The sequence below is a fragment of the Budorcas taxicolor genome, chromosome 13 (assembly GCF_023091745.1).
Source record: "Budorcas taxicolor isolate Tak-1 chromosome 13, Takin1.1, whole genome shotgun sequence".
Lineage (NCBI taxonomy): Eukaryota > Metazoa > Chordata > Mammalia > Artiodactyla > Bovidae > Budorcas > Budorcas taxicolor.
In genome coordinates this window covers 73,768,991-73,796,938 of record NC_068922.1, presented here as the reverse complement: position 1 = coordinate 73,796,938, position 27,948 = coordinate 73,768,991, and the positions used below count along the sequence as shown (strand labels likewise).

Below are 27,948 nucleotides of genomic sequence, written 5' to 3'. Positions count from 1 at the left end.
ACTGCTTAGATGAGGACAATAGATGACTTGACTTCAGACACATGGCATGGGGATGATAGGTTCCGAAAAAGACACTTCTCTGTCAAAACCTACTTGATATACTGTTCTATTCGGCCAGGAACTCTGAAAATATGGATAAATGCTGAGAGCTTCTGGGTGCAGTGTCCTGCCTTCATTACTTCCCTGTCCCCAGGACTCACCTGAGCTCCCAAAACACGGGGAGACTGAGGCTGGATTTCCCTAACACCACATCTGTGGTGTCTCTAGAAACAACATCCAATTCCTCCGACACCCCCTGGGTGTCCAACAGGGCAATTTATTTCTGACAGCCAACCCAGGGTGTTAGTATGATTGTGCCAGTTGAGGGCTCAGAACTGTCCTCAGTTCAGATGCCAGCCATGTTTTCCCGAGTCACTCCTGATTTGACAATGTGTCTAAAACTGGGAACTTCCATTACCCAACTCCTTGTTCAATAACTCAGTAAATATGATGACCATACTCGGGAACCCCACTCACATCAGGATATCATGTTGTCAAAAAGGATAAATCTAGGCACAGGAAATGAGTGAGATTTGCAGGGCAAAGTGGAAGTATATGTGTGGTGAGACTCCACACCCTAGACAACACACAACCTGCTGTGTGCTACCACCCCAAATGTTCCCTGAATGGCCATGTTAATGGATTCTTCTTGAGGTTTCACTAAACAGGCATTTTGATTGAATCACTATCCAACGGGGCCTAATCTCCACTTCAGTGCCCTCTTCCTTCCCCAGAGTAGCAGAAAGTTCACACCTGTATCTATACCGTCAATGATACTTGTAGCCACATCTATTACTGAACGCTTCTCAGGTCCCCTTCTATGGCTTGTCTCCAGACCTATGAAAGACAGGAAATTCCAATAGTTTCAGCAAGCCTGGGGCATGAAGCAAGTAAGGATGAAATATGCAAATGAAATAGTAGTCAACAGTGGACAAGGAAGAAATCAAATATGGATAATTGACTATAGTCAAAAAAGACATGGGAAAGGGCCTGGACACTTTCCTAATATTGTCTCACCCTTGATCCATTGGTCAGCCTACAGAGGGCTCTTTCTTACATTCCCTACAGCACATTCATTGCAGGTCTTTCTGATTAGTTTTCATGATAGAAGAACACTCATTATTTGACATGCAAATATTCTTTCTTGCCCAAAGTAAGTAGTAAAGTAAATTTTTTCAGATTTTTTCTGATTAACACATATTGGTGGAAAATGTACAAAATTCAGCATGAAATTTGATTCACCTCCTTATACATATGAATAGTAATGGGTTCAAAACCCATGTAACACATATCCCCTGTTTGAGAAGAAAATTGCAGATGACCTGCCCCAGGCATGTGGGTGGCAGGGCCAGGACAAGATACTAGCATGTTACAACCCATTTGATACACTCCCTGATTCTCCCAGGAACTCTGAAAATACAGAGCACAGTTTCTGGCTGCAATGTGAACATTCATTATTCCTCCTTTTTGGAGCATCACCTGAGCCCCAAATCACAGGGCACAGTGATTCTGGGTTTTTCCCTGACACCAAATATGTGGTGTCTCTCCCAACAGCATTCAATTCCCCAAACAGCCACTGGGTGTGCAACAAGCCCATTTACATGTGATGGGAATTGATGGAGCTACTGCAGATTCTGCAGGTTGAGGGTTGAAAATTCCTCAGTTCAGATGCCAGCCATCAGGTCCCAAGTCAATCATGCTTGTGACCAAATAACTAAAGTAGGGGGTTGTGGGTCCATGACCCCATCTTCAAATTCAACAGCTCAATAGAACCAGTGGCTAAACCATTGCTTATATTCCCAAAATAGAATTCAAGGCAGAAAAATGGAAGAGATGTGCCGGCAAAGAAGGAGGGAGCTGTGCCCAGCCTCTGTGCCCTAGTGAGCACAGCACCCTCACTTCAACTTCCTGTATTCACCAACCCACAAGCTCTCTGAGCCCAGTTTGTATGTATTTCTCCCTAGGGTTCACTAAGCAAGCATGTTGGTTGGATTATCAGTCACTGTGATTGATCTCACTCTCAGTTCCCTCCCTTCTCCTCAGAGGTGCTGGAATGACAGTTGTTGAAAACTGTTAACAGTAAAGGCATGCTTGTCATTTCTTGGACACCAACCACATCTTGAAGTTCCCTTGAGTTGCCTCGTCTCATCTCATAACATTTAACAGCAGGAAACTCCAACAGTTTTAGGAGACCTAAGCCATTAACTAAGAGATGGTACAAATTTGAAGCTTTCTATTACTATGCAAGGCTTTCCTGGTGGCTCAGCTGTTGAAGAAACCACCTGCCTTGTGGGAGACCTGAGTTTGATCCTTATGTTGGGAAGATCCCCTGAAGAAGGCAAAGGGATCCCATTCCAGGATTCTAGCCTGGAGAATTCCATGGACTATGCAGTTTAAGGGGTCACAAAGAGTTGGACACGACTGAGTGCCTTTCACTTTACTTATTTTATTACTACACTTCAGCGAGGTTCAGGGACATAGCAGGGAACTGGAAAAGAGTCTCAGAAATGGGGACTCTGATCTGGCAGAATTATTTTATATATATATACTCAGCAGTGGCCACAGGACTGGAAAAGGTCAGTTCTCATTCCAATCCCAAAGAAATGCAATGCCAAAGAATGCTCAAACTACTGAAAAATTGTGCTCATCTCACACACTAGTAAAGTAATGCTCAAAATTCTCCAAGCCAGGCTTTAGCAATACGTCAGCCATGGAATTCCAGACGTTCAAGCTGGTTTTAGAAAAGGCAGAGAAACCAGAGATCAATATGCCAACATTTTCTTGATCATTGAAAAAGCAACAGAATTCCAGAAAAACATCTATTTCTGATTTACTGACAATGCCAAATCCTTTGAATGTGTGGATCACAATAAACTGTGGAAAATTCTACAAGACATGGGAATACCAGACCACCTGGCTTGCTTCTTGAGAAACTTATATGCAGGACAGGAAGCAACAGTTAGAACTGGACATGGAAAAACAGACTGGTTCCAAATAGGAAAAGGAGTACATCAAGGCTTGTCACCTTGCTTATTTAACTTATATGCAAGTATTGTCACCCTGCTTACTTAAATTATATGCAGAGTACATCACAAGAAAGGCTGGGCTGGAAGAAGCACAAGCTGGAATCAAGATTGCCGGGAGAAATATCAATAACCTCAGATATGGGGATGACACCACCACCCTTATGGCAGAAAGTGAAGTCGAATTAAACAGCCTCTTGATGAAAGTGAAAGAGGAGAGTGGAAAAGTTGGCTTAAAGCTCAACATTCAGAAAACAAAGGTCATGGTCTCCAGTCCCATCACTTCATGGCAAATAGATGAATAAACAGTGGAAACAGTGGCTGATTTTATTTCGGGGGGCTCCAATTTCACTGCTGATGCTGATTGCAGCCATGAAATTAAAAGACACTTACCCCTTGGAAGGAAAGTTATGACCAACCTAGATAGCATATTCAAAAAACAGAGACATTACTCTGTCAACAAAGGTCCAGCTAGTCAAGGCTATGGTTTTTCCAGTAGTCATGTATGGATGTGAGAGTTGGACTATAAAGAAAGCTGAGTGTCGAAGAATTGATGCTTTTGAACTGGTGGTGGTGTTGGTGAAGACTCTTGAGAGTCCCTTGGACTGCAAGGAGATCCAACCAGTCCAACGTAAAGGAAATCAGTCCTGGGTGTTCATTGGAAGAACTGATGTTGAAGCTGAAACTCCAATATTTTGGCCACCTGATGTAAAGAGCTGACTCATTTGAAAAGATGCTGATGTTGGGAAAATTGAAGGCAGGAGGAGAAGGGGACGACAGAGGGTGAGATGGTTGGATGGCATCACCGATTCAATGGACATGAGTTTGGGTAAACTCCGGGAGTTGATGATGGACAGGGAGGCCTGGCATGCTGTGGTTCATGGGGTCGTGAAGAGTCAGACATGACTGAGAAACTGTACTGAACGAACTGATATATATATATATATATACACACACATGTGTAATAAAATATAATAAAATTGTAATATACATCCTCATGATAGTCAACATATCAGTGGAGTCAAATCTTTGCACTTTAAGTCCTCCCTGATGGTCCAGTAGATAAGAATTCACATGCTAAGGCAGGGGACATAGGTTCTGTCCCTGGTCAGGAAGATTCCACATGCCTGGCGGCAACTAAGAAGGTAAACTGAAACTTACGAGCCCAAATTCCTAGAGCCCTTGCTCTGCAACCAGAGAAGCCACTCCTACAAGAAGCCCACACACCACAACCAGAGAGCAGACCACGGAACTAGAGAATATCCTTTCATGGGAGGAAGACCAATGCTGCCAAAACCAAAGAAATGGACAGTAATCCTGACCAACATGACAGGAGATATCTAGAAATGCTTGGCAACACCCACTCCACACCTGCCCTGCCCCCTTCCATGGACTTCTGTCATTTTCCCAGAAGCTGTAGAGGAGAGGTGAGGCTGGACCTACCTTCATCCTGGATATGGTGTATATTCAGCGGGGTGCTGTCCACCAGGATAACCAGGAGGAAGAGAAGGGCTGCAGAGAGGCAGAGCCGTCTCATCTTGGTGGCCTTGCAGGAGGACTCCTGAGGATGCTGAGGACGGACAGGCTGACCTTTTAATATCCTGGCTGAGGGGTGGGATCAGGTGATGAGGAGGGGAGTGGGCAAGGGGAGGAGTTGGGTCAGTTCTGTTTATTGCGTAATCTCCCTACCTAACCATGCCTCCTGCTTCTGTGTTGCAGGGCTCAAAAGCCCAGTAAGAGCACTTCTCACTTGATGATAGCTGTGGATCTCATGTAAACACAGATTGTGATTAGAGATATGCAGTGTGTCCTATATGGACAGTCAGGGAGCATCCCAGCCCCTAGAGCAGTGCCTGGCATGTGATGAATAAGTAGGTGGATGAGGGAAGATCAGAGGACAGAACAGTAACCAGCGGTGTGGTAACCAGGTCCTCCATTCCAGCCTCTTGCAGGTGTCGTCTCACCTGGACCTCAGTGTCCTGACCCCCCTCCCCTACCTCAGATGGCAACTGTGACACAGGTCACCTTCCTACAGCCATTGCCACAGCTTCTCTGGTGGATGGACACTTGCACTTTTCCAGACATTGGTCCAGGAAGGGGCTTAGCTGGTGAAGGTGATGTTGTCCTGGGCAATAACCCTCTTTATGCATCAAAAAATGAGTAATGGAGGGTGGCTGAGGGGAAACAGGGAGCGGAATCTGTCTCCACAGCATGTCCAGCGGTCACCCCTCACCTGGTTTCACCAACAGGAGAGCGGTCTCCCTGAGTGGACATCAGGAGACCTCAGAACACCGTGGCCACCCACTTCCTCCTGCTCTCTCCCTCTCTGTCGATGGGGCCATAGGACCTCAGTTTGGGAACCAGCTCTGCATTGTCCTACCTTTTAGCCTGAGGATTTAAACCTCTCAGAACCCCGTGTCTTCAGGAGTCACATGAGACACGTGCTATGTACCCATGTGGTTGCCATGGAAGCAATGGATGCAACAGGCATATATTCCTTTTCCCTAGAAGGCAAAGTCCTTTGTAGTAGTAATAAAAACAGTAATGAGTAACTTCTCCAGGCAAAACTTCAATTCTTTATTATAACAGGCATTATCCTAGACAGGTGAAATATGTAGTTCATCTAATCTTAAAAAATCTTTTTTTTAATTTTTATTTTTACCTTACTTTGCTTTACAGTACCAGGACATGGAAGCAACCTAGGTGTCTATCAGCAGATGAATGGATAAGAAAGCTGTGGTACATATACACAATGGAGTATTACTCAGCCATTAAAAAGAATACATTTGAATGAGGTGGATGAAACTGGAGCCTATTATACAGAGTGAAGTAAGCCAGAAAGAAAAACACCAATATAGTACACTAACACATATATATGGAATTTAGAAAGATGGTAATGATAATCCTATGAAGTCTTTAAAGAAAGGGGGAGAAACTGTTGACATATCCTCGTGTTACTGAGGAGGGAACTGAGATATAAAGAAATAAAGCAATTAGCTTAGATCATAGCTTGTAGAGAGGATTTGGACCCAGCGATCTGACTTAGAGTCTGTGCACATGCACTCTGCTGCACTGCAAGCTGTAAATTAGAGTGCACACACGCCACACCCACCAGCCCTTCACTCACTCTTGTTTATCACTTGTAGTTACAGACATAGAGCACTGCTGAGGATGGCGGGCACTCTCAGTACCAAGCTGGCTAAGTACACATGTGCATCAGAGTGGGTTACTCACAAAACAAGCCACTGTGAGTCGAGGGTCTACTCTCTTCTAAGACATTCCATGTGCGTGATTTCATTTAGCCTCATGTCAATCCTACAATATCTGGGATTCTCGCCCTTTGTGTCAAGCAGAAAGCAGAGGCTCAGAGGTAAAGCCACTTGCTAAAGACACACAACCTGCTGATGGTAAAACAAGGATTTGTATTCAGGACGTGCTCCAGCCCTGCCCCTCTTTCTGAGTCAATCTCTGCATCTGAGACCAGGGAGTAGCTGAGACTCTCCCCAAAAGAAACTCCTCTTTCCTCTCTTCTCATCTCTCATCAGTCTGTCTTTCTCTCCCAATACCCTTCTCTCCTGATCCTCCTCACTCTTGCCCTAATTACAGGCCTCCCAGGTCCACAAGCCTTCTGATGGGCCAGTTCTCACTCCAGCTCCCCTCTCCCTGTTCATGGATGTCTGGTCTCTAATTAGAAACCTCCCTGGACCCTGCAGGCCTCTTTAGAGAAATTGAAGAACAGGAACAAACAGTTGCTGTGTACTGGATGAAGACAAGTGACCCCAACCCTCTGGGACCCCAGGTCATACTCTGCTTCTGTTCCTCAGTATCTCCATGTGAATAATGAGAACCTTTGATTCCTTGGTATCAAAGGTCACATGTTCAAATGGATGGAATGCACCTGGGGCAGACAGAAGATGTTTCGATACTTGAGATGCTGTGCCGTCAGAGAGGTATGTTCATATCCGAGTAATGGCTGATTACTTTCTGCTACATGATAAACGAGCACCTGACTTTTTGAACCCTGTAGTATCTTTTTCCAGATTATATTGAAGATTAAAAGGGAGTGTAATCACAGGATGCACATCTGGCTAAAATATATTAATCATTAACTGCAGAGTTCATTTTAGGAATTTATAAGATTTCACAGTGGGACATCTCATTAAAAAAATTTCTATCAATGTAAGACAAGTAAACAAACTGTCATCACAGTCCTGGTATTTAGCAAGGACCATGGGTCTCAAATGTGAGTGAGCATCAGAATTCCTTAGTCATTTGGTCAAACACAGATTTGAGATCCTCATCCTCAGAGTTTCAATTCAGTAGGTCAGGTTGGGACCTGCATAGCTGCACCAACAAGGTTCCCAAGGTGCTGAGGGTGCTGCTCAAGGGGCCACACTTTGAAAACCATGAACTAAGCTAAGAAGAGCAACCCTCTTCTCAGGAAGGGAGCATTCTCTCAGTTTCCATAATCGCCACCATTCCTTATTGTCCGCCTGCCTCCACACTCACTCCGAACTTCCATTTACATTACTCACCTGTCCTGGAGGGAATTTAAAATTGTGACCTGAGATGTGGGCCCGCAGTAAGTGTTGCCAAAAAGATACCTTGCCCTTCTTTAACAATCTTATCAATTAAGTATCATTAGTCCTTTTTTAGAGATGAAGATACTGAACCTCAGCTATGGAAAAGCGACTTTCTGGAAGACAAACAGATGAAAATCAGGAGGAAGATACCTGCCTGTTTTTCACGTGTTTTCAGATATTTCAATTTCAACAATACACAAACAAATGAACACAACCCATGTGTATCTATTTGATATTACACAGATGATGCACCAAAGGTATTGGACATAACTTCATGAGTTCACATCATGTTTACGAGAATAAGAGGCGGTCCAGCCTCTCTGGCAGCATTCAGGCAGCCACGTTCCCAAGGCTCTCGAAGTGCCGATGGGTGGAGGATGGAGGTGAGGATACAGTGAGGAAGATGACTACAGCAGAATCAGGAATTCCCATCCCAGGCTCTACTTTCACTGCTTCACGAGGAGTTTTTCTCCTGCACTCTTTCCATCCTTAAATATTTGTGGACTATCCTATGTACCTGGAACTGTGCAAAGTTCTATAGATAAAGGGAAGTCCTGCTCTCATGGGGCTTAGAGCCAACTGGATGAGGCAGGAGCAAAGCAAGTAGTCATATGAGAGAGAGGATAGAGGCAGATTTCTGCTGAGGAAGGTAGGGCTGAGAAGCAAGAGGGAAAGGCTGATTATTAAACGGCCAGAGCTCAGCCCTGACTCCGTCCTCCTTGGACTTCAGCTTCTCGGGGGAGCCCAGTTCTCATGGCCTCTGTAAAAGGAAAGGAACTTGATGATTGAATCTCGGAAGCCCCAGACCTGGACACTATGTACCTGGACAGGACCTAAGCCATCCTGGAGATGAGCAACCACAGTGCTTTCAGTATCACAATGACAACCACAAAGGAAGTGAATGTTCAAGCTGAGGAGGGGTTGAACTATAGACCTGCTCTGTGGCATGGCAGACTTACTCTTCCCATGCAAGAAGGGAAAATGAGTAAACTCAGATTATCAAGATGGTGCTTCTAGGGCTGATCTTTTGCCAAGTTGGCACCTGGAGGACATGCTCAGCACACGGTTTCTAAGGGCACTGCAGCCACTTCTCCCAGGAGGTAGCAAGGAAAATAGTCACTGTGGGCAATTTTGAGAAGTGTGTACCCTTGTGAGCTCCACCTCTTTCCCAGCCCTTTCCCTCTCCCCATTCTATGCCTGCTATCTTACTCAGGATAGGATAGCACCCACTCTTAACACAGCCTGGTCCCCACTGTAATCTTTATTCTTATCATTTTAGCTACCATATACAAAAATATCCCAGAAGCTGGACTTGGCATTGTAACTGTGTCTAATTAGTTTGGCCTTGCAGGGACCTGTGTATGGAGGCTCCAGGCACACGTCAAGCCACAGGGCTGTAGGGATGGGAGGATCTCAGTGAAATAGGAAGATGGTCATCACAGGTGGGTCTAAACGGTCAATACAGAAAATATTGTTTGCAATAAAGACTGGTAGGGGTACATGTGAAAGGCTGTTTCATATCCTGCTTTGTAGGACATTATTGTTCATGTTTTTAGGCTTCAGATCGACAGGGTAATATTATAAATAATTTCATATCATTACTGATGTTTTTACACGAATTGGAATGTTGCAACTGATTAGCTGCTAATAGACCAACATATTCTCCATATGTTGATCATGACTGGAGCTGGACATTGGTCCATGAGTTTATAATACTAATATCTGTACATGTATGTAGCTGAAAGCTTCCAGTATAAAAAAAGAAAGTGTGAAGGCATTATGATTTAATGGAGGAAGACTTGGAAGAAAATCCCCCACTGTGTTCACATAATGGACACTGGAATTAAGGAATATTGATGGTATATTGATACTTTGACTTATATAAGAAGTATTAATTGGTCTTTTAACCATTCTTGGAAACGAGCTTTAAAACGATTGGCTTTCCTAAGAGATGACAGAACCAAGGGAGTCTTTCATGATGTGAGGGAAGTCACTAGCAAAACCTCAATCTAACCTTAGAATGGAGGTTTGTTGCCTGGGTAACCAACACCTGATTTGGTGGCTGAGTACTTTGCTTTTTTAAATTTCTACATTTTTTTATTTGTAGGAAATTGCTTCACAGAATTTTGTTATTCTCTGTGAATCATCAACATGAGTCAGTGATAGATACAGGTTTTAGTTCCCACTTTCTGCTTTTCCCTGACCCCAAACCTCACGGAGAGTTGAGAGTTTTAAGGGTAAATACATCACAAATGCCTAAAGATTTAATGAATCCTGATTTGTGATGAAGCTACCACAGAAGTCTCAATAGAGCAAGTTATTTATGTTATTCTAATGAAGTGAGATCAATCCAGGCAACAATATGGATACACACTTCATCATGGCTCCCCTGCAAAATACAGCAGCCTGCCCAGGGGCCTCTGTCTCTGCCCATCGCCCCCTAGAGGCCACTCTCCACACTACAGCCACAATGGTTCTGTTTCAAAGCGAATCCTATCCGCTGGCTCCCATGACCATTCCCTCAGTGAACCCCTAGCTTTCTAAGAGTTAAATTCTGATTCTTAAAATTCTACAAGCCTCCTCATGACTTGTCCCCGGGCCCTCTCTGTCTCATCCCGTCCACTCCCCTGCCCCTCAACCCTCTCAGCCTCAGCCACTCTGTTCCTGGTTGCAGCTCTAACACTCAGGCACTTTTTTGCACAGCTCTGTCCAAAGCTTCCTTATCACAGAGTATTTCCCTGACCCTTGCCACACTCCTAATCCCCAAAACTCCTTCTTCACAGCACCCATCGTAGCTGGCATAGGATATTCCCAAGTCTTCATTGTGTGTTTCCCTCCTTAATGTGTATATTATTTTACTGTATTTTGTTTATAGCTGTTTCCTTACTTAAAAAAAACTATGCCCTCAAATCAGAAAAATCCATTTTGATAAATAATCCTCAAGTAAATAACTCTTGTATTTCATACTCATGCCAAGTACATCATCATTGTAGAGAGTCAATAGAGTAATATTCCTATTAGTCTCTTTGATGATGAGGCCTATCTATATAATTATGAATGCAACTGTCATCAATATCATTGTATAAAAATAAAATATAGTCTGATATGTGAGCAAAAGGAAGGGCATTGAGTCTTTACTAAGATCATACCAGCCTGGGAAAACAGTCTTGGCCCCAAGAGCAAACTCAACAAAGTACTTCATTTCTTGCTCTGCCTACAGTTGCCTCTGAACTGATGACTCTCCACTGACACACAACTCTCTGATTAATTTCATCACAAAGAAATGATCGTTTTGTGCAACATTTGTTTTTTTGCATATGTCATGGAGAAGTAAACGTAGGTAGGTTGACAAGTCTTTCAGATGAAAATGCTTTGGGGGAAAATGGAAACCACTGGCCACAAAGGTGTAAATTCTTTGTCCTCACGACTAGTAATCCTTTCAAAAATCTCTAGAAACATGGTGACCCTGCTCTCATCAAAAAGCTGTAGGTGGGAATATCCCCGGAGACACAGCATGTAGGTGGTAGGATGAGGACAAGACACAATCTGTCAGAACCCATTTTATCAAGCCCCTGATTCTGCTAAGAATTCTGAAAATGCAGAAAACTACTGAGGGGTTCTGAGTGCTCTGTTCAACATAATATGGTCAACTGTCCCTGAGCCTCACCCCAGACAGAAATGGAAGAAAAGTGTAAGTCTGGGTGTTGTCCCTGACACCAAACATGTGGGGTCTTTGCCAACAGCAATCAGTTTCTCCAACACTCACTGGACATCCAGGAGTCTGTTCACTTCTGATGCTAAATCTGCAGAGGTGATCCAGACCCTATAGGGTGAGGGTCCACCCGTGAACACAGCCCACCCTTCAAGTTTTGATCACAAGTCCTAGGATCACTTACATGTGTGACCAATTGGCTGTCAATTCAGAGAGTCCTTAACCAAGTTCCAAATATTCAGAACCACTCACAGAACTGGGGACCCTTTACTTATGGTCCCAGTTATTATAAACTATAAAACTCTGAGAGAGCTAGAGAGAGGAAAAGCATAAGGCAAAGAGGGAGTAGGAATTGCCAAGCATCTACACCATCTCCAGACACTCCTCCCTTACAAACCTTTGATGTTATCAACCCTCTGAAGCTTTCTAAATCCAGTGTTCTTGGGTTTTAATTGATGGTTTGGTGTGTTCGGTTTGATTGAATCTTTGGCCATTATTGGCCGAATTCAGAATTTATTCTCTTCTCCCCAGGGGGACTGGTAATTCTAACCCTCTAAACATCTGATGGCATTTCTGGAGTCCAGCCGTACACAGATACTATCTAAGTTTTTTTCCTTCAGAGATTTCAATGCTTAAAGTAAGACAATAAATTCCAAGAGTTTCCAGCATCCTCGGGCATGAACCAGGATAAGGATCAAACTGGATCTTTTTACTATTCCAAAGTGGAGTTTAGGGAAAAGGAAGAAACCAGGAATAGACAGTCTCAGAGATGAAATTCATGATTTTGTAAAATGAGGTGGGATTTTTTTTTTTTTAAAGCAGAACACATAATGATACTTCTGAGAGTCAAGAAATGTCCTTGGAGTTCAACTGCTCACTTCCCAGAAGAAATCCTCAGAGGGCTGGCAGCATCCACCACACTCCTCTTCCTGCCCCTTCCATGCACTCCCCTCCTTTCCCTCCAGTCTGTAGAGGACAGGTGAGCTGGGACATACCTCAGCCCCAGTTGCTTTTTTCACCCCCCAGAATGCCGGCCAGAAGGGTCCCCAGGAGGACGAGAAGAGCTGCAGAAAGTCAGAGTGTGCTCATGTTTTTGGCCTTTAAGAATGGCATTTATGGAGAGAAGGGTGCTGACAGATATGTTTACACCCCAGCTGATGGGTAAGAATAAACGCGAAAAAGGGAGTGTGGAAATGGAGGATTTGGGGTCAGCTGTGTGCAATGTGTAATCTCATCACCTTCTATTGTCCTGCTTCTGCCTATATGTGTGTGTAACTCAGTCTGATCTGACTCTTTGAGATCCCATGGACAGTAGACCACCAGGTTCCTCTGTCCTGCTTCTGTCTGCTTTGGCGAGGATGCCCAGGAAGTATGATTCTAAACTTGACTCTGTCTGTGGTCTTGTGAAAAAACAGAATGTGATTCTCCATGTGGAATTTTGTCCAGTATGGTCACTCAAGGGGCATTCCAGCACCTAGAGCACTGCATGGCACATGATGGATGGTCCATGAGTGGATGAGAGCTGATCAAAGACTGCTAGGTGACCAGCAGTGTGTTAGCCCAGGTCTCCTTTACATCCTCATGAGGAGGCTTCATATATACCTGTAAGTGCTCTCCCTCTCACATTAGCTCCACCTACTTCAGAAGACAGGTGTGACACAGGTAAGCTTCCTGCAACCATTGTGGCAGCATCTCTACTGGAACACACAAGCTCTTTTCTGGCACTGGTTCAAAGAGATTTTGAGCTGGGGAAGAGCAGCACCATCTGTGACACAAACGCTGATATTCTGGGTAGAAATAAAGTAAATGGAGTGGGCAGAAGGGAAGTAAACACATAAACACATCTCCAGAGCATGACCACCCACTAACCCTCACCTAGTTTCACCAACAGGAGACCTATCTGCCACAGTGAACCTCAGGGACTAGTGTGGATCTCAGGGATCTTGGAAGATTACCTACCACCCATATACACCCACTACAACTTGGAACTCAACATTAGTGTTTTTTGGAACAGAGGAACTCAGTTTAAGTCTCAGTTCTTCCTTTTCCTAACAATGTGACCTGAGGCTGGAAATTACCCTCTTCTTCACTTGTAATGTGATAGCATGTTGCTCATATCCTGGGGCTGTTCTAAATCATTAGAGGCCCTAGATATATATTCTTCTCCCTGCAAAATCAAAGTCCTTTGAAATAATGATAATGAGTAATTATGATAATTGACACTTAAATAAATAAAGTCAAATAAATACAAGAAGGAGTGGGAAAAGAGCTGGACGTGGGTGAGATCAATCAGTGAACCAAGAGGGCTTTTGCTTACCTCTGAGAAAGAAGACCTGATTGGAATTGGGACGATGACCCCACTCTATCACTGAGGCAGTTTCCTGAGGGTGAAATTCCAGAAGATGACACTGCTACAGTCAATTTTATTTCCTACTCTCTTTATTACAGTTGACAGCACGTTTAAAGGTCAGGAACAGAGGAAAATATAATTCTGTGCTTCTAGAAATTTCGTTTTAGTCTGAGGTGTTCAAATACATTAGCAACAAAGTCACCATGGCTCTCAAAGTACCCAAATCTGGGCATTTCTTAACGCAGATACATCTTCCTCTTTTTACTAAAAAAGAATCTGTGTCGCAAGGAGATGAAATGACTTGCCTAAGATCACAAAACACAGTGAGCTACAGAAGCCAAACTTTTTTCATTAATATCAAATCATTTTCATTACACAGTTACAAAATAGTAATTATTAAACATTAAATAACATACAGTATGGCTGCTCTTCTTGGATCACTGCCTTGTTGTGGCAAAGGGGCTTTTGTAACTCAAAGAATCTATGAGCCATGCCGTGTAGGGCCACCCAAGATGGACGGGTCATAGCGGAGAGTTCTGAGAAAACGTGATCCACTGGAGAAGGAAATGGCATACCACCCCAGTATGTTTGCCATGGAACCTCATGAACTATATAAAAGGACAAAAGCCTATGACACTGAAAGATGAGTCCCCCAGGCCAAAAGGTGTCCAATATACTACTGGGAAGGAGCAGAGGAGAACTACTAATAGCCCCAGAAAGAATGAAGTGGTTGGGCCAAAGCGGAAATGACACTCAGTTTTGGATGTGTCTGTTGATGAAAGTAAATTCTGATGCTGCAAAGAACAGTACTGCATAGGAACCTAGAATGTTAGGTCCATGATGCAAGGTAAATTGGACATGGTCAAGCAGGAGATGATAAGAATAAACTTTGACATCTTAGGAACCAGTGAATGAAAATGGATGGGAATGGGCATAATTAATTCAGAAGACCAATTTATCTACTAGTATAAGCAAGAATTCCATAGAAAAAAAGTGGAGTAGCCCTCATAATTAACAAAAGAGTCTGAAATGCAGTAATTGGGTGCAACCTCAAAAATGACAGCCTGTTCTCAGTTTGTTTCCAAGGAAAGCCATTTAATGTCACAGTAATTCCAGTCTATGCCCCTTCCATCGATGCTGAAGGAGCTGAAGTTAATCAGTTCTATGAAGACCTGGAAGACCACCTAGTTCAGTTCAGTTGCTTAGTCATGTCTATCTCTTTGCAAACCTATGGACTGCCGTGTGCCAGGCATCCCTGTCCATCACCAACTCACATCCATTGAGTTAGTGATACCATCCAACCATCTTATCTTCTGTCACCTCCCTCTCTACCTGCCTTCAATCTTTCCAGCATAAGGGTCTTTTCTAAGGTTCATCACATAAAGTGGCCAAATTTGGGGTTTCAGCTTCTTCATCAGTCCTTCCAATGAATATTAGGACTGATTTCCTTTTGGATTGACTGGTTTGATCCCCTTGCAGTCCGGGGGACTCTAAAGAGTCTCCTCCAACACCACAGTTCAAAGCATCAATACTTCAGTGCTCAGTTTTTTTATAGTCCAACTATCACATCCATACATGACTACTGGAAAAACCATAGCTATCACTAGATGGACTTTTGTTGGCAAAGTAGTGTCTCTACCTTTTAATATGCTGTCTACATTAGTCATAGATTTTCTTCCAAGAAGCAAGCGTCTTTTAATTTCATGGCTTTTAATTCCACCATTTGCAGTGATCTTGGAACCCCCCCAAAATAAAATCTGTCACTTCTTCCATTGTTTCCCCATCTATTTGCCATGAATGATGGGACTGGATGCCATGATCTTAGTTTTCTGAATGTTGAGTGTAAGCCAACTTTGTCACTCTCCTCTTTCACTTTCATCAAGAGGCTCTATAGTGCTTCACTTTCTGCCATAAGGGTGACGTCATCTGCATATCTGAAGTTATTGATAATTCTCCTGGAAATCTTGATTCCAGCCTGTGCTTCATCCAGCCTAGCATTTTACATCATGTACTCTGCATAGAATTTAAATAAGCAGGGCAACAATATACAGCCTTGACATACTCCTTTCCCAGTTTGGAACCAGTCTCTTGTTTCATGTCTGGTTCTAACTGTTGCTTCCTGACCTGCACACAGATTTCTCAGGAGGCAGCTCAGGTGGTCTGGTATTCCCCTCTCTTGAAGAATTTTCCACAGTTCGTCATGATCCACACAGTCAAAGGCTTTGGCATAGTCAATAAAGCAGAAGTAGACATTTTTTTCTGGAACTCTCTTTCTTTTTCAGTGATCCAGTGGATGTTGGCAATTTGATATCTGGTGCCTCTGCCTTTTCTAAATCCATCTTGAACATCTGGAGGTTCTTGGTTCACATACTGCTGAATCCTGGCTTGGAGAATTTTGAGCATTACTTTACTAGCTTGTGAAATAAGTGCAATTGTGTGGTAGTTCAAACATTTTTAGCATTGCCCTTCTTTGGGATTGGAATAAAAAGTGGCCTGTTCCAGTCCTGTGGCCACTACTGAGTTTTCCAAATTTGCTGGCATATTGAGTGCAGCACTTTCACAGCATCATCTTTTAGGATATGAAATAGCTCAACTGGAATTCCATCACCTCCTCTAGCTTTGTTCGTAGTGATGCTTCCTAAGGCCCACTTGACTTCACATTCCAGGATGTCTGGCTCTAGGTGAGTGATCATAGCATCATGGTTATCTAGGTCATTAAAAGATTTTTCCTATAGTTCTTCTGTGTATTCTTGCCATCTCTTCTTAATATCTTCTACTTCTGTTAGGTCCATACCATTTCTTCCCTTTACTGTGCCTATCTTTTCATGAAATGTTCCCTTGGTAACTCTGATTTTCTTGAAGAGATCCCAGGCCTTTCCCATTCTATTGTTTTCCTCTATTTATTTGCATTGATCACTGAGTGGGCTTTCGTATATCTCCTTGCTATTCCTTTGAATTGTGCATGGATATATCTTTCTTTTTCTCCTTCACCTTTAGCTTCTCTTCTTTTTTCAGCTATTTGTAAAGCCTCCTCATTTTGCATTTCTTTTTCTTGGGGATGGTCTTGATCACTACCTCCTGTACAATGTCACAAAGTTCTGTCCATAGTTCTTGAGACACTCTGTCATATCTAATCCCTTGAATATATTTGTCACTTCCACTGTATAATCATAAGGGATTTGATTCAGGTCTTAACTTAATGGTCTAGTAGTTCTCCCTACCTTCTTCAATGTAAATCTGAATTTGGCAATAAGGAGTTCATGATCTGAGCCACAGTCAGCTCCCAGTCTTGTTTTTGCTGACTGTAAATAGCTTCTCCATCTTTAGTTGCAAGGAATACAGTCAATCTGATTTTGGTATTGACCATCTCATGATGTCCATGTGTAGAGTCTTCTCTTGTGTTGTTGGAAGAGGCTGTTTGCTATGACCAGTGCATTCTCTTGGCAAAACTCTGTTAGCTTTTTCCCTACTTCATTTTGTATTCTAAGGCCAAACTTGCCTGTTACTCCAGGTATCTCTTGACTTTCTACTTTTGCATTCCAGTCCCCTATGATGAAAAGGACATCTTTTTGGTGTTAGTTCTAGAAGGTTTTGAAGGTCTTCACATAAATTCAACTTCAGCTACTTTGGCATCAGTGCTTGGGGCATAGACTTAGATTACTGTGATATTGAATGATCTGTTGTGGAAACAAACAGAGATCATTCTGTCATTTTTGAGATTGCAACCAAGTACTGAATTTCACACTCTTTTGTTGACTATGAGGGCTACTTCATTTCTTCTAGGGATTCTTGCCCACAGTAGTAGATATAATGGTCATCCTAATTAAATACACCCTTTCCAGTCCACTTTAGTTCTCTGATTCCTAAAATGTCAACGTTCATTCTTGCCATCTCCTGTTTGACCACTTCCAATTTACCATGTTTAGTTCACAGATTCCTAAAATATCAATGTTCACTCTTGACATCTCCTGTTTGACCACCTCCAATTTACCTTGATTCATGGACCTAACATTTCAGGTTCCAATGCAATATTGTTCTTTACATCATCAGGTATTACTTCCATCACCAGTCACATCCACAGCTGAGCATTGTTTTTGCTTTGGTTCTGTCTCTTCATTCTTTCTGGAAATATTTATCCACTCTTTTCCAGTAGCATGTTGGGCACCTAAAAACCTGGGAGTTCATCTTTCATTGTCATATCTTTTTGTCTTTTCATACTGCTCATGGGGTTTTCAAGGCAAGAATACTGAAGTGGTTTGCCATTCCCTTCTCCAGTGGACCGTGTTTTGTCAGAACTCTCCACTATGACCTGCCTGTCTTGGGTGACCCTACACAGCATGACGCATGGTTTCATTGAGTCAAACAAGGCTGTGGTCCATGTGATCTATTTGATTAGTTTTCTGTGATTGTGGTTTTCTGTGACTCAGGAGAATGTTGGATCTCACCAAAACAAGATACCCCAAATCCAAGGGCAAAGGAAAAGCCCCAACAAGATGATCAGTCAGTTCAGTCAGGCAGTTCAGTTGCTCAGTTGTGTCCAACTCTTTGCGACCCCATGAATCTCAGCACACCAGGCCTCCCTGTCCATCACCAACTCCCGGAGTTCACTCAGATTCACGTCCATCGAGTCAGTGTTGCCATCCAGCCATCTCATCCTCGGTCGTCCCCTTATCCTCCTGCCCCCAATCCCTCCCAGCATCAGAGTCTTTTCCAATGAGTCAACTCTTCGCATGAGGTGGCCAAAGTACTGGAGCTTCAGCTTTAGCATCATTCCTTCCAAAGAAATCCCAGGGCTGATGTCCTTCAGAATGGACTGGTTGGATCTCCTTGCAGTCCAAGGGACTCTCAAGAGTCTTCTCCAACACCACAGTTCAAAAGCATCAATGCTCCGGCGCTCAGCCTTCTTCACAGTCCAACTCTCACATCCATACATGACCACTGGAAAAGCCATAGCCTTGACTAGATGGACCTTAGTCAGCAAAGTAATGTCTCTGCTTTTGAATATACTATCTAGGTTGGTCATAACTTTTCCTCCAAGGAGTAAGTGTCTTTAATTTCATGGCTGCAGTCACCATCTACAGTGATTTTGGAGCCCAAAAAAATAGTCTGACACTGTTTCCACTGTTTCCCCATCTATTTCCCATGAAGTGATGGGACCGGATGCCATGATCTTCGTTTTCTGAATGTTGAGCTTTAAGCCAACTTTTTCACTCTCCTCTTTCACTTTCATCAAGAGGCTTTTTAGCTCCTCTTCACTTTCTGCCACAAGGGTGGTGTCATCTGCATATCTGAGGTTATTAATATTTCTCCCTGCAATCTTGATTCCAGCTTGTGTTTCTTCCAGTCCAGCATTTCTCATGATGTACTCTGCATTTAAGTTAATAAGCAGGGTGACAATATACATCCTTGACGTACTCCTTTTCCTATTTGGAACCAGTCTGTTGTTCCATGTCCAGTTCTAACTGTGGCTTCCTGACCTGCATACAGATTTTTCAAGAGGCAGGTCAGGTGGTCTGATATTCCCATCTCTCTCAGAATTTTCCACAGTTTCTTGTGATCCACACAGTCAAAGGCTTTGGCATAGTCAGTAAAGCAGACATAGATCTTTTTCTGGAACTCTCTTGCTTTTTCGATGATCCACTGGATGTTGGCAATTTGATCTCTGGTTCCTCTGTCTTTTCTAAAACCAGCTTGAACATCAGGAAGTTCACAGTTCACAGTTCTGAAGCCTGGCTTGGAGAATTTTGAGCATTACTTTACTAGCATGTGAGATGAGTGCAATTGTGTGGTAGTTTGAGCATTCTTTGGCATTGACTTTCTTTGGGATTGGAATGAAAACTGACCTTTTCCAGTCCTGTGGCCACTGCTGAGTTTTCCCAATTTGCTGGTATATTGAATGCAGCACTTTCACAGCATCATCTTTCAGGATTTGAAATAGCTCAACCGGAATTCCATCACCTCCACTAGCTTTGTTCATAGTGATGCTTTCTAAGGCCCACTTGACTTCACATTCCAGGATGTCTGGCTCTAAGTGAGTGATCACACCATCATGATTATTCAGGTCGTGAAGATCTTTTTGTACAGTTCTTCTGTATATTCTTGCCACCTCTTCTTATTATCTTCTGCTTCTGTTAGGTCCATACCATTTCTGTCCTTTATTGAGCCCATCTTTGCATGAAATGTTCCCTTGGTATCTCTAATTTTCTTGAAGAGATCTCTAATCTTTCCCATTCTGTTGTTTTCCTCTATATCTTTGCATTGATTGCTGAAGAAGTCTTTTTTATCTCTTCTTGCTATTCTTTGGAATTCTACATTCAGATGCTTATATCTTTCGTTTTCTCCTTTGCTTTTCACTTCTCTTTTTTTCACAGCTATTTGTAAGGCCCTCTCAGACAGCCATTTTGCTTTTTTGCATTTCTTTTCCATGGGGATGGTCTTGATCCCTGTCTCCTGTACAATGTCACAAACCTCATTCCATAGTTCATCAGGCACTCTCTCTATCAGATCTAGTCCCTTAAATCTATTTCTCACTTCCACTGTATAATCATAAGGGATTTGATTTAGGTCATACCTGAATGGTCTAGCAGTTTTCCCTGATAGGAGGGGCAAAATCACATTTAGAATCAAATTTCATACCCACTAGAGATACTTGGAGGGTTCAAACTAAACCTTTTGTGCACCGGAACCCAGAGACTCCACAGAGAATGTGCCAGGCCTCTTCGAGTGTTTGAGTGTCTCCTGCGGTGGCACAGGTCAACAGTGGTCTGTTGCAGGGGCAAGGGCTCTGTGTGCAGCAGACCTGGGTCACAGAGGATGTGGCATAAGCCCTCCTGGAGGAGGTCACCCTTAACCCCACCATACAGCTGCCGAACAGATGACTCACAAACTGCAAAACAATTATACCAAATAGATTCTTATACTATTAAGAAAGTTCTCGGACCCACAACAGAATTCTCAATCTGGGGATCTGACAAATGGACTGAGAATCCCCAGGGAATTTGACTTTGGAGGCCAGTGGAATTTTATTATAGAACTTACACAGGACTGGGAAAACAGACTCTTGGAGGGCACAGACAAAACCTTGTGTGCACCAGGACCCAGGAGAAAGGAGCAGTGACCCCACAAGTGACTGACCCAGACTTGCCTGGGAGTGTCCAGGAGTCTAAGGTGGAGGTATGGGTTGACAGGGACCTGTTGCAGGGTCAGGGGCACTGAATACAACAGTGTGTGCACAACCTTTTGAAGGAGGTCACATTATCTTTATTACCCCTACTATAGTTTACCCTCAAGTCGAAAAGAGGGAGGGAACACAGCCCCTCCCATCAACAGAAAATTGAGTTGAGATTTACTGAGAATGGCCCCGCCCATCCGAACAAGACCCAGTTTCCCCCACAGTCAGTTTCTCCCATCAGGAAGCTTCCAGAAGCCTCTTATCCTTATCCATCAGAGGGCAGACAGAACGAAAACCACAATCACAGACCTCCTAGAACTAACACACACACACACACAAAATGTTCTATTCATCTTTGGGTATTGGAATGCAAATATAGGAAGTCAAGAGATACATGGAGTAACAGGCAAGTTTGGCCTTGGAGAACAAAATGAAGCAAGTCAAAGTCTAACTGAACTCTGCCAAGAGAATGCATTGGTCATAGCAAACACCCTCTTTTAACAGCACAAGAGACAACTTTACACATGAACATCATCAAATGGTCAGTACTGAAATCAAACCAGTTGCATTCTTTATAGCTAAAGATGGAGAAGCTGTGTATAGTCAGCAAAAACAAGACCCGGAGCTAACTGTGGCTCAGACCATCAGGTTCTCATAGAAAATATCAGGCTTAAACTAGAGAAATCAGGGAAAACTACTAGGCCAACCAGATCTGACTAAATCAAATCCATTATGAATATGTAGCAGAGGTAACAAATAGATTCAAGGGATTAGAACTTGCGAACAGTGTGCCTGAAGAACTGTGAACAGAGCTCCCTCCCTATTATTGTACAGGAGGAAGCAAACAAAACTATTAAAAAGAAAAACAAGAAGGCAAAGTGATTATCTGATGAGGCTTTACAAGTAGCTGAAGAAAGAAGAGAAGCAGAAAACAAGGGAGAAAGGGAAAGGTAGATCCAACTAAATACACAGTTCCAAAGAACAGCACAGAGAGACAGGAAGGCCTTCTTCAATGAACAGTGCATAAAACTAGAAGAAAACAAGAGAAGGAGAAAGACCAGAGATCTCTGCAGTAAAACTGGAAATATCAAGGGAACATTTCACCCAAAGATGGGCACAATAAAAGACAGAAAGGTGGAGACCTAGTAGACGCTGAAGAGATCAAGAAAAGATGGAAGGAATACATGGAAGAACTGTATAAAAAAGATCTTAATGAACCAGATTAATATGATGGTGTGGTCAGACACCCAGAGCCAGACATTCCGCACTGCCAAGTCAAGTGGGCCTTAGGAAGCACTGCTGTTAATGAAGTTAGTGGATGCGATGGAATTTCAGTAGTTATGCAAAACCCTAAAGGATGATGCAATCAAGCTGTTGCATTCAATATGTCACCAAATCTGGAACACTCAGCAGTGGTCACAGGATAGGAAAAGGTTGATCCTCGTCCCAATTCCCAAAAAGGATAGTGCTAAAGAATGTGCTAACTGTCGGACAATTGCACCTACCTCCCATGCTGGTAAAGTCATGCTTGAAATCTTGCATGATGAGCTTCAGTGTTATGTGAACCAATAACTTCCAGCTGTCCAAGCTGGGTTTAAAAAAGGCAGAAGAACCAGAGACCAAATTGCCAACATTCACTGGATAACAGAGATTGCATGGGAATTTCATAAAAATATGTACCTCTGTTTCATCAACTATGTCTGGTGTAACCCTGTTTGTTTAACCTATACCCTGAACACATCATGAGAAATGCCAGGCTGGGTGAGTTACAAACTGGAATCAAGACAGATGAAAGAAACATCAACAACCTCAGATATGTGAATGATACCAGCCTAATGGTAGAACACAAAAGAGCAACTAAAGAGCTGCTTGATGGGGGTGAAGGAGAAGAATGAACGAGCTAGCTTAAACTAAATATTGAAAGAACTAATATCATGGCATCTGGCCCCATTACTTCATGGCAAATAGAAGGGAAAAATGCAGAAGTAGTGACAGATTTCCTCTAATTTGTCTCTAAAACCACTGTGGATGGTGACTGCAGCCATGAAATCAGAAGATGATTGCTTCTTGTTAGGAAAACTATGACAAACCTAGAGAGTGTGTTGAAAAGCAGAGACATTACTCTGCCCAAAAAGGTCCATATACTCAAGTCTTCTCAGTGGTCATATATGGTTCTGAGACCTGGACCAGAAAGAAGGCGGAGCCTGAAGAATTGATACTTGCAAACTGTGATGCTGGAGAACACTCCTGTAGATCCCTTGGACAGCAAAGAGATAAAACTAGTCAATCTTAAGGGAAATCATTCCTGAATACTCATTGGAAGGGTAAGGCTGGAGCTGAAGTTCCAGAATTTTGATTATCTGATGCGAACAGCCAGCTCATTGGAAAAATCCCTGATACTAGGACAGATTGAGGCCAGAAAGAGAAGAGAGTATCAGAGGATGAGATGGATGGATGGCAAAATTGATGAAATTGACATGAACTTGGGCAAACTATGGGAGGGGGACAGGGAGGCCTGGCGTGCTGCAGTCCATGGGGTTGCAAAGAGTGGGACATGCCTGGGTAACTGAACAATAACAGCAACAACATAGTATTACTATCACTATTATCATGTCTGACATTCATCAAGTGGTTACTCTGATAACACTTGAACAAAGCATTTAACAAATGCATCTCTTTCACTCTCATCACAACACTTTGAGAATGATAGAGAAAGAGAAAAGCAATCTCTGAGTTCCAAGACCTGAGCTGGTACCACAATGGCTCTTCTTTTCTGCTGCTCAACATAAACACTTTACAATGCTTCCACATCAATGAGACCATTCTGGATTGGTGAAAGATCTACACAAAAATAAGACATTGGATAATCATGTTTGAGCACTGAGCAAAGGAAACATTACGCAAACCATCAATATGACCAAACACCTTCCTATCTTGAGTGACTGTTAGATTTTGGCCAAGTACAACTCTAACCCTATCTAGTCTTTGCCTCTTAGAGTTAAGATTAAGATACTCAGAGAACTATCACACTTCCTAAATGTCATCCATCCAGACAAAGTCAGCTATCTGAAATCTTCCCCAAATTCAACTCAGAAGCCCACATCTTATAAGTTCTTTTTAATATTGTCTTAAGAGGACTGCATATTGTTTTCCAAGATAATACCACTTCCTTGCTGCAGTGAGTAATAAACCCAACGAGTTCAACTAGAAACGGGAGTATTTTAGTGTTCTCTGGTTAGAAACATTGATAAGTACAAGCCTTCTCCTTATTTTTATAAAGAAAGCAAAGCTCAGAGATGTTGACAATTTTCTCAGGACTGGAAAGCTATGAAAAATAGCACCAACACCCTGTGTGTTCTCCTTTATTCAAATACTAATACTTGCTCTGGTCTCTGTGACATAGTGAAACAGATACTGTCTGTTTCCAAAGTTGCCTCCATTCTAAATCTTCCAAGATGCTGAGCAAGAAAGCATCATCAAAGACCCTCTGCTTGGGAGAGTGGGATTCCCTGCCATGTTAGGAAATGAATACAGCAGCTAAGTGCCATCTCTATGTCTCCATTTCCTCCCTTGAAGGATTCTTAGCATGATGAATAGAAAAATGCAGGCAAAATGCTAACACAGAGCCAGGGATACTAAATGGTAGTTGCCCTTTCTTTACCTGAAGTTAGAAGCCCCCTCCCCACATGTGACCTCAAGGAATCGGATTTCTTAGAAAAGTGGACAACTGAGCTTTATGCCCATTCTCCTTCTGAAAGTCAGAAGGACAACCTGCACCCCAGTTTGACTGAACTTAGAAGTAAGGAAGAAAAGCTGTCATGTTGACGTGTGTATCTCCCAGGACTCTGTGTAACTTGTGCAGCTATTAAGAAGTCGTTGATGACATAATGAGTTTGCTTCTTATACCCAGTAGAGCACAGTCTGTGGAAAGGAAAAGGGGAGGTGCTCACTGTCTGCAGAACAGTGAAAAGGATCACTATTTCCATGGACCCTATTGGTTGAGGTTTGTAGTTACAAACAACAGACTCCACTCCAGTCAGTTTAATTTTGAATGTGCATTTATTAAAATATAACCCATAGTGCTTGAGGCTACAGAAATGAAAATTACAAATCATTGTACAGTCCAGAAACATTTGTAAATGAAACTCTTCTCTCGTGACTCACGCTCAGAACTGGATGCTGGAAATACTGCCTTGGACATCCACAAGGAGAGCAGTGATGGTGGGGACAGGGATGAAGGTGAAGATGTCGTGAGGATGGGGGTGAAAACAAAAATCCTGTGTTGCACTGCAGGCTCTGAGTTAATGTGGTCATGAGGAATGTGTTCCTACCTTACTCCTTCCTTACTCAAATAATTATAAACAACCTTATTGGTGTCAGGAACTGTGTGAAGTGCTAGGGGTAAAAGGAAGACATGCTCTCACTGTGATGAGAGCCACCTGGATAGAATAGAATTAGACATGAGGAAAGGAAACAGGCAGGCTCTGCTGAGGAGGGTAGGGAGAGAAGGACTGTGAGGAGATGGAAGAGGTTCAGATGTAGACACAGCCCATCCTGCAGGAGTCCTCCTCGGACATCAGAGTTTCAGGGGCTACTCTTCGCATGTCCTCTGCAAAAAGAAAGGAACTTGTTAGTGCCATCAGTGTAGCCCCAGACCTAGACAATGTTCAACTTAATAGACCCCATATTTTCAAAAAAATATGGACCCACATTCCTGAATCACGAACAAAAAGGAAGTGAATTTTCCAAGCCTAGGTGGGGCACTTAGGAGCACTGCAGACCTGCCCTGAAGGGTGGCTGAGTCAGTGTTCCCAACTGAGAAAGAGGAGCATGTGATCAGGCTCAGATGATCACAGAGGCCTCTGGGGTTGACCTTCTGCCATTTTCTCCCTGGAGAACTCGCTCAGTGTGTGGTTTCACAGGACACTGCAGCCTCTCTTGGCAGCAGGGAGGAGGAAGACACTGTGCAGGGTGAATGGTGTGTGGCCCCCTGAGCTCCGCCCCTTTCCCCAGCCCTTCCCCTCCCCCTGTGCCCTGCCCCCTGTCTTACCACAGGGACCCTGCCTTTGGATAGCAGGTCTTCATGCACTCCTCCAATGTTTGGAAGTTGTTTTCGTTTCCTCCGCAACCGCCATATACAAACATCTCACAGTGTCCGGTCTGGGCATTGTAGAAGTACCTGGTCATCGAGCCGTTGCAGACACCCACAAATTTAGGCTCCATGCAGAAAGCAGGCATAAAAGCTGGGGAAACTAGAGAGGCAATGGCTCAGTTATGAGGATGGTCATCACTGCTCCGTACAAAGACAACAACTAGAACCACCGGTTTGTTGCAAGAGAGAATGTTAAAGTTGTGGCATGTGGTCAAATTGAAATGTCCATTTGAAAACACCCCTTCTGGGACAGAATATGAATGTTGCTAGGGATGACATGATATAGTAACCATTTACAAATGTATATCTCATCATGAAGTCTTCTAAGAAAGATAGGTATAATGCCTTTGATAAGCTGAAGAACATCTATAAGATTTCCAAGGTGGTCCAGTGGTTAAGAATCTGTATTCCAATTAAGTAGTCCTAGGTTCAGTTCCTTGTCAGGAAACTAAACTTTCAAACGCTAGAGACACTAAGGAGGCAGGGCATAAATTCTTTATATTTATGACTGGAACTCTGTTCAAAGGATATATGTAATATATTTCCCCTCTTCAGATGAGGAAATTGAAGATAACTTTTCCCATGAAACAGAGCCTGTGGATGGTAGAGTCAGAACAAGTTACTATGCTGTCACAATGCATCTGATATAATATAAGATTCTACCAGGAATTCGGGAAACACAGTTTACTTATAAGAGTTTCTGCAGCTGGCGACCTACTTTCATTACTTCCTTGTACATAAGGTAACCTAAGCCCCCAAATCAAAGGGCAGACTGAGCCTGGATTTATCCTATCACAAATATGTGGTGTCTCTACCAACATTAAGCAATTCTCCAGACACCCACTGGGTGCTCCCCAGTCAATTGATGTCTGGTATGAAATCTATGCAGTTACTGCAGATCCCACAGGTTGAACACCCAAGACTGTCCTCACTTTAGTGCGAGCGACTGTCCTCACTTTAGGTCCCCACTTAGTTTTGCTTATGACCAAATGGTTAAAATGGAGAGGTCCATGATCCCAACTCCATGTTCAACAGCTGAGTGTTAATGATGACTAAACTTTGGACAACACTTACCTACTGTTCCCAGATGAATATACATGAAACATCGCAGTGAAATGGAGGAGAGGAGTGGGGCCAGGGGGCAGTGGAAGTGTGTGGAGCCTCCATTCCCCAGTGAGTACAGCACCTCACAATGGTATTGACCACCCAGAAAACTCTCTGAATCCAAATACTTATGCACTGTTCAGGTTTCAATAAATAGGCTTATTGAAGGAATCATTGGTCATTGGTCATTGATCTGAATCTCAGTGCCATTCCCTCTTCCCCGAGGTCCAGAAAATACAAACCTTTATTCTCCTCATTGAGTGTTGAGTATTCCATATTGAGTGTTGGCAATTCCTCTGGCATATGGTTTTCGAACTGGATTCCGGAAATCATCACCTGACCTGTGAAGGAGAGTAAATTTCAAGACTTTCAGGAGGCCTGGTCCATGAAACAGGAAAACGATCAAACATGGATAAGATAATACCAGTCAAAAGACAACAAGGGAAAGGGCCTGGAGACTTTCATTATATTGTATCAGCCTTCCTCCCACAGGCTACCCCACAAAGGCTGTTTCTTGCTTTCCCTGCAGTTGCCGTCCTCCGTGGTTCGACATTTTTTGATTACTCTTAAAAATACAGGAATAAACATTATTTGATAGAGAAATACTTTTGCTTGGCCAAAATATGAAGGTAGGCAATCTTTTTTCAGATTAAAACATTCTGATGGAAAATGGACAAATCTGTTCATGACATGTGAATAAAGTCTTTCCATTCATAACTCGTCATCTCTTCTAAGAACTAATGTAACATGTTTCCCCTATACACATGAGGAAACTGCTGATTATTTGCCCTAGGAAACAAGCATGTGGCTTGCC

General features: G+C 43.0%; 2 protein-coding genes across 2 annotated transcripts in view; both read right to left on the bottom strand.

Annotated features, from left to right (window-relative positions):
- The window catches only part of LOC128058095 (trophoblast Kunitz domain protein 1-like), a 62,468-nt gene extending 57,869 nt beyond the window's left edge, over window positions 1-4,599 (bottom strand). The window contains 2 exon segments of the mRNA XM_052650457.1: window positions 793-876; window positions 4,506-4,599. Coding sequence (XP_052506417.1) covers window positions 793-876; window positions 4,506-4,599 — 178 coding nt within the window.
- A 7,773-nt stretch (window positions 4,600-12,372) lies between these two features.
- Window positions 12,373-27,948, bottom strand: part of LOC128058094 (uncharacterized) — a 127,368-nt gene continuing 111,792 nt past the window's right edge. Inside the window, 3 exon segments of the mRNA XM_052650456.1 lie at window positions 12,373-12,511; window positions 25,929-26,130; window positions 27,377-27,475. Coding sequence (XP_052506416.1) covers window positions 12,373-12,511; window positions 25,929-26,130; window positions 27,377-27,475 — 440 coding nt within the window.